The sequence below is a fragment of the Hibiscus syriacus genome, unplaced genomic scaffold (genome assembly GCF_006381635.1).
Source record: "Hibiscus syriacus cultivar Baekdansim isolate YM2019G1 unplaced genomic scaffold, ASM638163v2 tig00111741_pilon, whole genome shotgun sequence".
NCBI lineage: Eukaryota > Viridiplantae > Streptophyta > Magnoliopsida > Malvales > Malvaceae > Hibiscus > Hibiscus syriacus.
The window spans coordinates 1,166,534-1,182,692 of NW_024063166.1; the positions used below are offsets into that span (position 1 = coordinate 1,166,534).

The following is a 16,159-nucleotide window of genomic DNA, read 5'->3' on the forward strand; positions in this document are numbered from 1 at the left end:
CACTGCCTGAATTTAGTGGGAGTTTAGAACAATATTATTTAGACCTTTTGGACTTCAATGGATTTCTTGGTGCTATTTTTTACCCAAGGGAAGGAACTGACAACTCTTTTGATTTATGGGTTATGAATGGGTCATGGACTAAACAATTCAATGTTGAATCTGTTCTCAGAGTTGAGAGACCTTTAGAGTTTTGGAAAAATGGCGAGTTGTTTCTCGAGAGCTCGGGTCAAGAACTAGTTTTATTTGATTCCTCCATACAAGAGCTTAGAAATCTTGGTATTCACGCTTATCAGAAAACAATGCACATTACTGCTTATGTTGAGAGCTTGGTTCCATTGAAGGGAAGATCAGAGCATGAGGAATGTATAATACGACGGCCACCTGGAGGTGAATCAAATTGATGTTGAACACTAAGGCGGATGGGGAGCTACAACAAAAAATATAAGATTTAATGGGATTTGGTATCTTCATATGCACTTCATGTCAACTATGTTGTCTAGTGATGTTCTCAAATATTGTTGTTATTGTTTGAATTGTATATACATGCCCTAGGTATTGACTTGTTTAGGTTTCTGTTTGCTTTTAGTTGTTTTAGTGGATGCACGAAATTATGTCTTACAGATTTTCTTAGTTGTTAACTCTGACCTGCAGTTCTATTGACATGCATATCATGATTGCAGGTGCATATATATTCTACACACGGAGTTCTTTTTGTACTTGAATTTGCTTCTGAGAGTTCAGCGTCCCCAATAGTTGAATGTATTTTGAAGTTGAACATAGGAACTATTGTTATTATTTTATGTACTTTAGATCCAATGAAACAGTGTCAATGGTTTGGTCTTGTTTTGTGTGAAGCCATTGTTAAGGGTATTTGCAGGGGTAAATGGGTTAACACTACTTTCTTGAAAGTGTTTCCTTTGTGGAATATTTCTGGAAATTTGTCTTTTTCTGCATATATATGATAATTCACATGAGCTTCTGTGTGTGCTTATAAAGAGTTAGCTTGGTTTTGCATGTTTGTTTTTCCAGACATTTTTGTGTGATGATTTTCATTCTTGACCTCAGTTATTTATTTTAGAGGTAAATGGGCTGTAGTCTTGCAGAGGTCTTGTTTTAGGTTGTTCGTGCTTGGATGTGTGTGTCGAATATGAGTATTTTGATAGTTTTTCATGTCGTTGGAGGATCATATTCTCGTACCTATATCTCGAAATGTACAAACACAGGACACGGGATACCTGCAGAATCGAATAGCCCATACAGGATACCTGTTGAGATTTTGGACGGATTGGTGCTCATTGGTTTGATAGTTTTGCTGAAATACTAGCCATGAAATTCGCTTCGGATACCAACATTACTACATACAAATTAACAGAAGCAATTCAACTCATCTTCATCAATTTACAATTTACATTAAACGATCAGGACAGACCAATTAACTTCTATAATCGAATTGATTAGATGCAGCTTAATCCGAGCACCGAATTAAAACGAAGAAGGTGTCGGACTGCATTTTTCGATACCAGAATCCTACGGATCAAGGCCTAATAGTTTTTTCTTACAAACATCCTGTATTAGTGCATTAGGAAATTGTGTGCATCCGATATTAAGTTGGTTACCTTTTAAACTCCATTCAAGTGATGTTCAAAGACTATCGGTAGCCGATGAAAAACGTCAATTGAATGGTGAGATAGCCTTGTCGAATTTTGGCGATGTGGTCTTGATGGGAGCCCAAATATCGGCACCGTTGCTACGAGCAACTCCGGCGGTATACGATATTGGAACGAGGCATAGTCCTTGGCTTCTCAGGCTATAATGCTCTACATCCTGGAAGAAAAACCGATTTAAAATCTGACCATAATTTTCCAATGATGGCTCCCTAAATTCATGGTTCCATTGTGTTTCAACATAAATGATGACAAATGGTTGAGCATGAGAAGTAAAAAGAGCTTTATGTTTACATATCCTAATTTCTTTGTGTACCTGGCTCCGCTTGCCTGTTATTTATCGGCCCGGTTTGAAGATACGGAGCACTCAAAACCTGACCATGGTCATAGCCATTAATAATGATAATTAAAATCATAACTGCAACTGGTAAATCATAAGCCATTAATAGGCTGTATGTGTTCACTGAATTTTCAATTGCTGATCTTTAGGAGCATGCATTTAGAAATTGCAACTAACACCAACTAATACGCATGCTACGATAATTTAGGTAAAACGGACAAGAAAAACTGACCTTAACTTGTTCGTGAAGAAACCGTATGTATTCCATTGCTTCCAAGAGAACAGAAGCTGTATCTGTCTGCAATGAACCAAATAGTGCTTCAAAATCATAGAAAAATCGGATTAAGCACTAATACAGGATGTTTGTAGGCAAAAACTCCAGTGGATACCCAAAATTCATTTTGCCACAGTAATTATGTCCATAATAATGGATGCACAAAATATCAATGTACCTTTCCGTATGGTGAAACAGGCTGCTGCAGAGTCACAATTCGTTCCCCGACCTTATCCTTCTTATCCTATTGCGAAAAAGGAGTAAATTAGGATTCTATTAGCTACAAACAAACCATATCCAACTTAGTAATTAGTATGCAGAAAGAAGAAATGAAGAGATGAAACTCTGCATTGCTAGAAACCAATTTGACATTGCAGATAAAATAATAATAGCAGAAGACGCAATCGTGACCATACTCGAGAATATAACCCCTAAAATAAGTCAAGAGAATGTAGTTATGCCATGCGGATATAAATTAGGCATCTTCCTTCGAAAAAAGGCGAGGGATTCCTTTAGTGTAACTCTGAAATGACTATAGAAGAATGTATATTCCTAAGAGGAGACATAAATTTGAGTAAAGGCTAAATACCTTGGTGGGGATTGATAAGTCGGACTTCTGTCGTTTCGATGCCAAAGAAGTGAAACTGGTATGATCAACTGAGCAAGGGCTCCTTTTGTTTTCCATCATCGTTCCGATCTCTATCCAGTTTTCACTGGTTAAAAAAAAGTAAAAAAAAAAAGTATCACACACTGAAATAACACCATGATCAGAAACTCATCCGACTTCGTTCATCAAGCTGAACAGTCATGAAAAGGGTATCAAAGATATCAAATGCTTAAAGACGCAGATTATCGAAGAACATTCATCTTACTAATATAAGACCAGCTAATCAAGAATTGAAAGCTTTGAAATCATCAGCATCTACCTAATGTGACATGAAATCATCCATGTAAGCATGATTATATAAACGATTCAAACTTGTTTACATATTTTCCCTCAATTCTCAACTCGTTCAAGATTCAATGCAAGAGCAAAACTAAAGCAATCAAAACCAATGACCCTCGGAATATATAAAATTCGCCGGAAAAATCAAATACCGTAGTGTCGGAAACTCGCACATGAGCCGAAGTAGGTGAGCAAAATGGAAAATTGATACTTTAGTTGAGCATTATAATTTAGTCAGAATCCATGGAAGAACATAACCAACTTGAAGCATAAAAATCAACTTAATCTCATTCTCAGTTCACACCTCTAGCATTATTTGAATATGATAAACTGGGAGGAAAATTCATTCTTTGGTCAGCGGATAATAATCCATTAATTTAATCACAACAGCATAATTTAAAACAATACCTCCCTAGTTATATATTTAACTGTAGGTTTACAAACAGACAATAGTTGCACGAATCAATGAAAAACAAACATATTAAACTGAAAGAAAAAAAAATACAAATATGCAAATTAAATAATTATTGGATAAGTCAAAACCAGTGACATGATTCGATTAATCAAACGGCGGAAAAAGCATGATTTTTTTTATAAAAGTTGGAGGTCTCATTAAAAACTCCATTCGTATTCTTCCACATACTAAGAAGTATGTTGAAGATACATTGGAAGGAAGAAAATAGTGCCTCATAATTTATTAAATAGAACACCAAATACATGTGAAAACACCGAATACCCTCATACGGGAATATACACCATTACAAAAAAACCATATCACCTAAAAATCTCCCATCGTCAAACAAAAAGCCCCAAAGATAGTAACCCGGTTTCTAAAAATACACCTCAAGTTGTAAAAGAACATAGCAAAAATAGAAAGACCACACTTGCAACAAAAAAAACTAAAAAAAAGGCCTCTGAATATAGTTGCCGAACAGTTACAATCCAATTGATGGAACAAGTTCTAATAAAATATCGCAATCTTCAGGGACCAGGAATTTGGTTTGAAGGAAGGATCAACTTCATGCACCATGATTTTGAATAAATTAGCACCGACCTTCAACTCCAACAACTCGTCAATTCTCACTTGAGCCTTTGTGAGTATTTGAATTTTGGCCCGATCAAAAGACGATGGAAACTCACAACTGTTGTCAATTGCTAATAGTTTGCCCTACTTAGCTGCAATGTTTTTGAAAGTGTCCCAATTCCAAGCGTGAAAAGGAACACCTTCGCAAACTAACCACACGCGACGACACTCCACCACCAGACTCTCTGACCAAGCTTCAACTCTGGAAAACCATTTTGCAAGAGTCTCTAATTTATCATTCTTCACGCTTCTCAATGAATCGGAGTCTTCAAAAACCATTAGAACTACATTTCCAACAGCTCTCATTATCGTGAAACCATCTAGTCCTTTGGCTTGCATTTGGTGAGCAAGATTACCGATTTTGATGAAATTCTTGCACCACTCTACAAGACAGTTACTAATCACGTGAAGTTTATCTTCGTCCACAACACCCTCAACTTCATAGTGTTTATTCCTCGAAACATCTTCCATCCCAGACTTATATTGAACAACTGTCGAGGACTTTCTCTAATAAGATTGCCGAGGTTTATAGTTAGCCAAAGAGACTCTAATTTTGTTGCCGTAAATATGAGCACCATTCATCTTTGATATCGCTTTCCTTTCTTCTTCAATTGTTGCAAAGCGAATGAACCCAAAACGAACCCCTTTCAATTTTCTTTGTTTAGGAATGAAGGCATCAATAACATGAGCATGAGTGCAAAATAAAGCTCCAAGTCTCTTCCGATGGATCTTCTCTGGTAGATTTTCAATGAATAACGTGAAACATCCACTTCTGTACCCATTACTAACATTTGTATGACCTTCCTTCCACTAATCCTTAAATTCGAATATCTCAGTTCTTGCTCCTTCACCAGAGTTGTTACCACTACACCCTTTTATGTTGAATTCCTTGATTCCACCGTGGACAACATCTTTGGGAGGTTGAGCTACTGATGTCTCTATTAAAGCTCGCTTCCCAATCCCATTATTCATTCGTTGTGAAGGCCTAAATTTATTATCCATCTTTTTACTGGCGTAAAAAGTCTCCTTATTTGCCGACAAAACGTTCAATCGGGATCTCGTATGCTTGTCCTCACTCGACCTCGACTTTTCCTTAATACCTCCCATTATACCACCTTGATAATTTTCGGATCTAAAAGCACTTGCCGACTGCTTCTGATTACCACTAGAACCACCATTGACAGTTTCCTTAACAACTGGTGGATTCTTCCATACACGACCCTCAGCGAGAGGTTGCAAACGATCACGGTAAATACTCGCAGTAGTTGTGTTATACTTGGTAACGATATCAGTTTCTTTAAGAATACCATATTGTGCCAGAAAAGGGTTGAGCTTGTCGTTAGAACCTAATTCCATTTTCTTGATATGGATATCTGACCACGAATCCAAGCTAACAGATTGAACGAACGAGATATGTATACATAAGCCTTGGTGTTTACAGGAACATTTTGAGTACATGAAAACACCGTATGTTACCGAAGTCCATTGTGGATTTTTATTTTTACAGTCAACACAAATTTTGTTACTCCGACGAGATTGTAGAAACTGTAATTTGTGTGTAGCTGCTAACCTTGAAGCAAAGTTCTCAGACAGAGCCTTTAACCTTGGTCTTGACTCTCGTTTGGCTAAACCCAAAGTTGAGTAGGCGTAAAAACTCCACGGGAACAACATAGCTCGTATCCAAGACGATCCCGCGAGGGATATAGATTTCATAATTCCATAATTCTGCAAAAGAAGCTGTGGTAACGGCAAAATCCCGTTAGTGCTCTTAGTCTCCATATACTTCTACAGTGAACCAGACCCGAAGAATTTCTAAAGCTTGGATTTAACGCCAAATCTGATATAACTCAAGCACACGCGTTGAAGATTGAACCAATTTCTCAACTCTGAAGGCAAGTAAATTTAGATTATAATAAAAATCTGAAGTAAAGCAGAATTTGAAAATTGATCGGAATCCTTCTTTCTTCAAAGATACGGAGAAAACTTAGTGGAACCAATAAGGAAAGGTCAAACAGGAAGTTTAAATGAAGAAGACAGGTCAAACAACCTTCTAGACGTGTTTGTAGCCCCAAAAGCTTCAGTAAGATCTAGACAAGTGCATCAACAAATAAAACCGCAAGCTCTGCCCCATAAATAACCTTGTAGTTTTGTCGGTCAACGGTTACCGTAGATGGCAGCTGACACAACGTCTGTAGACTGTGACAGCGGAAGAGAAGGACATAAAATTTAGAGGAAATAAACTGTTCTTGTCGAAACAGTTCACTGCAAATTTGTTGAAAAATAGGGCAAAGTAAATGAAAGAACACAAGAATTTTAATAAGGTTCGACAATGTGCTTACGTCCTCGGTGCCTAGGCGGCGGTAGAAATTTTATTCAATCATCATAGGTTTAGGTTACATCTCTATTTATAATAGAAAACCCTGGTACAGTATTATAAAATTAACTCTGTACCATATCGTACCGCGGGACTGCGCCCCCGCACCTTCAACCCACATAATCGTAACCCCCACTATGAGACTTTCTTTGTAAGGACGGTTGATGTTCCCTTCACTCACTCCGCTCATTCCCCTATCCTCTTTACCAGTATATTTATGAGCCATACCTTATAAATCTCCAACTTAGCGAATATCCTGCCCCTTAGGAAACATTCAATGTAGGTTGGGTTACTTTACTTCTTTAACAACTCGAAATATTCAACAAGTCCAAGCAATACTTGAACTTATCTGTCGTAACTGGCTTGGTGAATATATCAGCGGCATTCTTATCCGTATGTACCTTCTGAAAGAAAACCTCTCCAGATGCAACCAACTCTCTGATCTTGTGAAAACATACATTAATATGCTTAGTTCTAGCATGATATACCTGATTCTTAGCCAAGTGAATAGCACTTTGATTGTTGCAAAGCAATTGAACTCTACCTTGCTGAACACCCAACTCTTTCACTAAACCAGTGAGCCATAAAGCTTCTTTTGTAGCTTCAGCCGCTGCCATGTATTCAGCTTCAGTTGTAGATAGTGCCACAATAGATTGAACAGTAGACTTCCAACAAATAGGTCCTCCACCAAGAGTAAAAACATACCCTGTCGTAGATCTTCTATTATCCAAGTCACCTGTATAGTTTGAATCCACATATCCTACAACCAAAGGATTATCCCGCTGACTACCAAAAATAATTCCATGTCCCACTGTACCCTTTAAGTATCGAAAGATCCACTTGACTGCTTTCCAATGTTGCTTACGAGGTTTAGACATGTACTTACAAACTTGACTAACATCATGAGCTAAATCAGGACGAGTACATACCATTACATACATCAAGCAGCCAACAGTATTAGAATACAGAACATTCACCATATCTTCAGCTTCCTTATCTGTCTTAGGGAACTGTTCTGATGAGAGCTTAAAGTGTTTCACCAATGGAGTGCTAACTGGTTTTGCGCTGCTCATCGCAAACCTTTCTGGCATTTTCTCAACATAACCCCGTTGAGATAACCACAGTTTCCTTGAGTCTATGTCCCTGCAAATTTCCATTCCAAGAATTTTCTTCACAGCACCTAAATCTTTCATATCAAATTCCTGACTCAATAAGGTTTTCAAACCGATAACATCATCCATGTTTTTCGAAGCTATCAACATATCATCAATATACAGTAATAGAAAAATAAAAGAACCACCATCAAGGCTAATAACATAGACACAACAATCATACTCACATCGGTTGTAGCCAATCGTGATCATATAGGAGTCAAACCGTTTATACCACTGTCTCGGAGACTGTTTCAACCCGTACAAAGATTTCTTCAATCTGTAAACTAAATGCTCATTTCCAGGTTGAGTGAAACCTTCAGGCTGCCGCATGTAGATCTGTTCCTCTAAATCACCATGCAAAAAAAACAGTTTTAACATCTATCTGCTCTAAATGTAAATCCCAACTAGCCACCAATACAAGTACTGCTCGGATTGAAGTGTGCCTGACCATAGGAGAAAACATTTCATCATAATCAACTCCATTCTACTATGAAAAACCCTTTTCTACCAAGCAAGCCTTGAACTTCTCCCCCTCTTTTTCTATTACTACTGGTTTCTTCTTATACACCCATTTACAACCAATCGACTTCTTACCCTCAGGAAGGGGAACTAACTCCCATGTACGATTGTGATTCAAAGACTCCATCTCCTCAACCATGGCAGCCATCCACTTGTCGTTTTCCTGACTATTAACTGCATCATGAAAAGTAACCGGATCATCACTGCTAACAGTAAGTGCAAAAGAGACTAAGTCTTCAAAACCCAATCTGTTCGGAGGCTTTATATTCGTCCGTATCACCTTGTCTCTGGTGAGACTATAATCCTGCAAAGCATCCGTAGCGGAACTACCAGAAGTCAGTTGAAAAGTTTCTATTTTCTCAATTGGAAACTACTCAAAATCCACCACTGTCGTGCCCATTTTCTACTGTAACATGGATTGTTCATCAAAAACAGCGTCTCTACTGATCATAATTTTCTTCGCAACTGGATCCCAGAACTTGAATCCTTTGACACCTTTCTTGTAACCTAGAAAAATGCACTCCTTCGATTTTGCATCAAGTTTGGATCTCTCATTAGCAGGTACATGCACATAAGCAGGACAACCAAAAATCTGTAAGTGATCAAAACTAACTTCATGACCAGTCCATACCTCTTCTGCAACTTTCCCAGCCAATGATGCCCATGGCGATCTATTGATAAGATAACATGCGATGTTAACAGCCTCAACCCAGAAGTGTTTGGGAAGCCCCACATTCAACCGCAAACATCTGGTTCTTCATTCAACGACCTGTTCATTCGTTCTATAACACCATTCTGTTGTGGTGTCTTGCGCACTGTAAAATGCCTCTTAATCCCGTGCTCCTTACAGAAGTTTAGAAACTGTGTATATGTGTACTCCGTACCATTGTCAGACCGCAAACACTTAATTTTTTGTTCTGTTTGGTTTTCTACCTCAGCTTTCCACATCTTGAACTTCTCAAAAATATCGGACTTCTGTTTCAAAAAATACACCCAATCTTTATGTGAAAAATTGTCAATGAAAGTAACATAATACCTAGATCCACCCAAAGATGATGTCGTGGAAGGCCCCCATACATCAGAATGCACATAATCAAGAATCCCTTCAGTTGTGTGCTTCGCAGTCTTGAAACGAACTTTAGTGTGTTTACCAAGAACACAATACTTGCAAAAATAGAGCTTACAGCTTTTAACACCATGAAACAGATTTCTTTTATGTAATTCAGCCATACCACGTTCACTGAGATGAGCAAGACACATATGTCACAGTTTGGTAGTATCATCACAAGACTCAACAGAATGAACTCCACCTACAACGTTACTCCCTAAAAATCTGTAAATATTCCCTGCAGTCATGTTTCCTTTCATCACAGTCAAAGCTTCTTTAACAATCCAAATGGTTTCCCTATCCTCATCAGCCTTAGGGATAAAACCATTCTTGTGCAAAGTGCCCAAAGAAATCAAATTCTTCTTCAAATCTGGGATATGCCGAACACCACCCAACGTCCGAATAGAGCCATCATACATCTTAATTCTGACCTCACCAATACCAACAATATTGCAACATCGATCATCGCCCAAATAAACAGAACCAAAATTAACCGACATGTATGTCGAAAACCATTCCCTATTTGGCGTGATGTGATAAGAATATCCAGAATCAAGAATCCAAACATCCTTCAATTGAGTCGTTGAAATAGAGAGCATATCACCCTCACTGCAATCAGAATTGTCATCCTCGACCACATTCACAGACTTGGACGAATCATCACGCTTCTCATCAGTCTTCTTTTTCAACTTCGGACAGTCTCGCTTCATATGTCTCGACTCCTTGCATTTATAATAGTGAATTGTCTTCTTATCTCTAGATTTGGATCTGGAATTCCGCTTGCCAGACCCTGCCTTCTTTGGCTTCCGTCCACGGTCTCAATTACCCTTGGCATATAAGCTATCGACTTGAGAGCTTTCCCTTGCATTTTGCTTCCGCTAGTTGTGAGACAACAAGGCTGCAGTAATCTCCTCAATGTTGATAGTCTCTTTCCCATATGTAAGAGTAGTCACCATGTGTTCATAAGAGGGAGGCAACAAACACAACAAAATCATCACTCTATCTTCATACTCAATTTTCACATCAAGTCGAGCCAAATCAGAAATGATTTGATTGAAGATATTCATGTGTTGTACCAAATCATGATCGTCCTGCATCTTCAGCCCATACAGCTACTGCTTTATATACAGTTTTGTCGTTAAGGATTTGGACATAAACTGACTTTCCAACTTCTTCCAAATTTCATCTGGAGACGACAGATGCATGACGTGATACATGACCTCGTCCGCCAAACATAATCGTATGGTTCCTGCCGCTCGATGTTGCAATTCTTCCCAATCTTCCTCCTCCATCGACGCCGACTTTGTAGGTCGCAAAGCCTTCAGGATCCCCTGCTGCGCCAACAGATCATTCACCCTCGTTTGCCATAATTCGAAGTTACCCTAACCATCGAATTTCGCAACTTCGAATTTTGCTCCTGACATCTGATACCAATTGTTGAAAAATCGGGAAAAGTAAATGAAAGAACACAATAATTTTAATGAGGATCGGCAATGTACTTACGTCCTCGGTGCCTAGGCGGCGCTAGAAATTTTATTCAATCATCATAGGTTTAGGTTACATCTCTATTTATAATAGAAAACTCTGGTATATAATTACAAAATTAACCCTGTACCGTACCGCGGGGCCTATGCCCCCGCACCCCCAACCCACATAATTATAACCCCCATAATTGTAACCCCCACTACGAGACTTTCTTTGTAAGGATAGTTGATGTTCGCTTCGCTCACTCCGTTCCATCTCCTGTCCTCTTTATCGGTATATTTATGAGTCATACCTTACAAAATTTATGGAGAATAGTTGAGTGACTTTATGCCAAATCTAAGTGATTATCCAAAGAATGATCTTTAGTGGGACCAGATTCTGAAAAGAAGAAGAAAGAAACCATATCCATGCATGAATGAACCATAAATACACCTAATCTGCAGTTTTAATTAATAAGACAACTTAACAATACCTACGAAATATTATTTTACTCAACAGAACAATGATTAAACAAATATTTTTCAAGATAACATTGAAGCATACAATAATACAAAACAATAGCATGCTTACACTCACAATCAACCAACTCCAGTTTCATTAAAAACGGAGTAGCATTTCCAAAAATAAAAAATAAAGCTGCTTTAAAGCAAAAGAAGTAAGGATTTGAGCAACTCACCAAGAACATAAAGTTTGCATTGGCCAAAGAGCTGAAATTCGATCTTTGTACTGCAAGTTGAAATTTTTGAGGACCCAAATTCAACAAAAGGAAATTTGTAGTTGATAGATTTTATTGAAGGAAAGACCCCAAATTCCAGAAGTCAGTTTCATTCTAATCTTCTTCAAGAAAACATTGAAAACAACAAACTTTACTACAAAAAAAAACAAGTTAAAAACTTCAAGAATAACCCAAAATCTGCAAAAACTTTAAACCCCAACACTGGTAAAGGCTCAAAGAAACTGAGAAAGAGTGTGTATGGAAAATAGAAGTGGGAGAATTGGGTTGGTTTGTTAAAGAGTTATTTACTTTTTATAGGGCTTTTTGAGGAGATTATGGAAGGAAAGGAAATTTATGAAAAATGAAAATATATATGAAAAAAATTGTTAATTTGACAGATCATATCCAACCATGCAAAGTGACATAGATAAGAGTAGTTGATTTAACCTTAGATTTATTGTCAATATTTAATTTGATTTTAATTTTTGTTTCTAATCATGGTTGAAAGTGACTAGTGAAATCTCCCTGCTACTGCTTTTCCATTTTTCTTCAAAGTTTCTCTCAAACCTTAGCTGGCTTCGCTTTTCATCAATTACTGTTTAATTTAACAACTTATTCTCAATAATTGAAGATTAAAAACATTATTAATAATATAAGTAGATAAAGAAAATTAAAAAATTTATTTTAATCTTCAGTTAAATAATTTAATTGTTGGTGATTTAGTATAAATATTTTATGTTTCTTTAATTCATCGTTAGTTTAAGTTTATTTTTTTATCAAATTTGAATTATGTAATCCTCAATCATTATAAAATAAATGTTTAACTTTAATTTTCTTTTGAAAATTAATTTTTCTCATTTTTAATTTTATCTCTTAGTTTTATATTTTGTTCAATTTAATCTTATATATGCAACCCTATGTAAATTTGTTATTTACATCAATTTCTTGAATTCATCGTAATTCAATAAATATTTTATCCTTAAGATTTATTCTTTTAAAAATAATTAGTTGATCATTTGTGTATTTTATCCTATTTTTTAATGATATAGCATATAATGATATATTTAGTTATTTGAATAATGTTACCATTTTTTTTAGATGCATTAGAGACGTATTTGTAATGGGAGCGTATGGATATCTTTGTCAGAGCAGTTTCAAATCCCAGGTTGGCGGTTTTTCTGGGAAGTGGGGCCCCATCCTTTGTTCGAAACCACCTTCCTCCCATGCTTCTCTCTTTCCCTCCAACTCGCTTTACTCTCAACTCTTCTTCTACTATGTGGACCGATTCTCCACATGTGGCAGGCGTACATAAGAGTGTGGCGTTCAAAACCCATCATGAGAAATGTGGGGAGATTTGGGTGTCAGTTCGACCGTGCGGAAAAAAGTCTACGAGGATTCAGTCGGGTGGAACCAACACGCTTTTGATTTTTGTATGTTACAGTCATTCTCTCTCTCTATAAATAGGTTTATATTATAAAGTATATTTTTTTATCCAAATATATAAAGTATTTTATTTTATAAAATAAATACTTAAAATTATTATTATTTTGATTAAAATGGATATATTAAAAAAAATCTACACAATTAGTTTCTGAATTTTATTTTATTTATTAAGTTAAAAGTGATTACAAAGTAATATCTATTTTTAGTAATCTTAACCATTTGACATTGAAATAAACACTCAATTACCCTTGCAGTAGTTAGTGCTCAAACCCATGACTTCTAGGAATAACAATAATTCTTTTAACCACTCAGGTAAGTTGGTTTGTACTCTGAATTTTATCTTAAATTAAATAAATGTAAAACTTTATTGGGTAAAATACATAAATGGTTCTCTAACTATATGGTGTTATTTTATTTTATCTCCGACTATTGCAAGTTACAAAATGGTCCCTCAACTATAGGGTGTTGTATTGTTGAGTCCATCGACTATTAGAAGTTACAAAATGATCTCATGTCTATTCATATGTTCCAAACTTATCATTTTTTGTTAAAACAATTGATGATAATCTGAATTAGATATTAATCTTTTAACTAAGATATGCTATTCGTTCGAGATTTTGGAATTATTTTTATCATATCATAGTCAGTGAGTTAACATCTAGCTTAGATTGCCTTCAATTTTTTTAAAAAAAGATGAGTTTTGAATATATGAATAGTCAGATGATCATTTTATAACTTTTAATAGTCGAATGACTCAATAAAATAATATATCATAATAAAAAACCCATTTTGTAACTTTAAATAATCATTCGACTTAATAAAATAATATTATATAGTAAAAAATCATTTATGTATTTTATTCAATTTCATTTAGGATAAACTATGGGTTCAACAGTGTTCCCAAACTCATCCAATCGCCTATTTAATCCTCAGTCATTGAGGTTACTCAGTTCATTTAGCATTCAAATCTATCCCGATTACTTCAAAGCTTTCCAGATAATCCAGACATTTCTGAATTTCAGATACATATTGTACTTCCGTTCAATTCAATTCGGTCTTCGTGGTTGATTTGTATAACGAATATCCTTTTCTTATTACCGAATGTGATCTAGAGTTGAGCTGAGTATTTTCAAAATTATCATCGAACAAAACTTGTGAAAATGAACACACATTCAAATGATGCCTAAGCCATTCAGGTACTGACATATCATTAGCGTTGGTCAACTCACTTAAGCTAAATTCCATAACTTTTAAGGGTAGTTCAACACCCATGTTTATTTGGATTCCTTAATTAATCCAAAACATTTACTTAATCTAGACCATAAGGGTATTTTGGTTATTTTGGTACTCAGATTTATTCCTTTCTTTACAGAGTTCGAGAATATTTAATCATTCCTGAGCTTGTTGATATTCTTGGGTCATTTCCATTACAGAGGTATTATGGTTATTCTATAGATATGATGTATTTCAATCATTTCCTTCCATCCTGTCTTATTATTTAATTCCAATTTATCATTTATTTCAGTCCATTCGAACAATTATGATAAAAGAGCACCCCGATAAATTGTTCTTCAGGTATTACTCGTAACTCGGATATTTTTGGGTCAAGTGCCTTCTCAGGTTTTTAACAACGGAATATCAATAATTTTTCTGCACTAAGTCAGGATCTTAACAATCAAATTCGTACTTAATCAAGTTAAGTACAAATCCTCAAAGTACTTTCTCATTCAGGGTCAACTCGGACTATTTTACTTCTCAAGGGCATTTTCGTAATTTCTAAACCATATAATTTCGATATTAGCTCTTAACGAAAATAATTAAAATTTAAAGATCCTATGATCAATTGCTTTCCCGAACATTCTGTGATCTTGAAATTATTCCTTAACAGGCTTTTAATATCTTGCACAAACCCTCTTGTGGTTAAAAACCGGTTATCAAAATTTTCTAAGCAAAACTAGCATTTCTTATGCACATCTGTAATTTTATCATATCAATAAATATTTTCAGAGTTATTAATCAACTTCCAGTGACAATTCTTGTCATTTTAAAACATAGACGCATTTTCGTAATTTTACTAAACCGGAGTATTCTCATAATTTATCATCCAAGTAACTTTAATGAGATAAATTATAATTTACATATTCAGGACTGATTCCTTTATCACTCAATCATAGAACTTGTAGTTCAATAGAGTCTTAACTAATTTATCACTTAAACCGTATTTGTTCCGAATCCATCCATAATCAAACATACATAATAAACCAATCATATATATGTCCATGTATCTATCCATTATTAACATGTTCCATAAAACATAAAGAGGTAGTAAAGTATTACCTCGATTTTCCGTGTCATACTGGTCGACCATTTAAATTCCATTCGAACGTCTTCAATCTTTGATTCAACTTCTAATAATTTCCTCTCGATCCAGACCATCAAAATTACTAACTCGTATCCAAATAATTTTCTTTGCCATAAAGATAGCTTATTAGAATTGAAATAATAATTTAGAAACCCAATTAGTATAATAGAATACTTGTGGGGTTACTATAATAATTAATCACTAAAATTAGGATTGAACCGAATTAATTTTCATTATTGAGCCACTATATTTTCTTTTTAAAACACCACCCACGTGATATTCCTTTGGAAATCATAACTCTATTTGGCAAATAATTGGTGTGTGGGGCATTGCCACATAACCCACGTGATTTGCTCCTTCATCCTTTATCAGATTTGAAGGTTCAGACATTGGATTTCCTTTGCTCAAGTGATTGCATTGTCCATCTCTTTTCTCACTTCCTTCTCCCACGTATAATTTCCTTATTCCTTATTTAACTCTTTACGGTCATACTGAAGCCTCACAACTTCATTATAATTGGTAATCCCAGAACACACGTCCTCATAACTTGAATTATCCATAAACCCTAAAGTATACCCGACCTCCATTTTTATCACACCCGGAACCCTCTGGAACGCCAATTCAACGCCCCAAAAACACCCAGCACCGAACTGAGCAACTGCTAGCCAGGAGCAGGGACGTCGTCATCTGG

At 35.9% G+C, this 16,159-nt stretch overlaps 1 protein-coding gene across 1 annotated transcript; it reads right to left on the reverse strand.

The window, feature by feature from the left end:
• Positions 1 to 1,639: 1,639 nt before the first annotated feature.
• On the reverse strand, positions 1,640 to 11,820 carry LOC120168909 (transcription factor bHLH153-like). The gene is made up of 6 exons (XM_039177168.1): positions 11,625 to 11,820; positions 2,868 to 2,991; positions 2,457 to 2,522; positions 2,237 to 2,302; positions 1,991 to 2,038; positions 1,640 to 1,824 (listed from the first exon to the last, which is right to left on the reverse strand). Exons 1-6 carry the CDS (start codon positions 11,642 to 11,644, stop codon positions 1,672 to 1,674), a joined length of 477 nt encoding a protein of 158 aa, XP_039033099.1. The 5' UTR covers positions 11,645 to 11,820; the 3' UTR covers positions 1,640 to 1,671.
• Between the last annotated feature and the right edge of the window lie 4,339 nt (positions 11,821 to 16,159).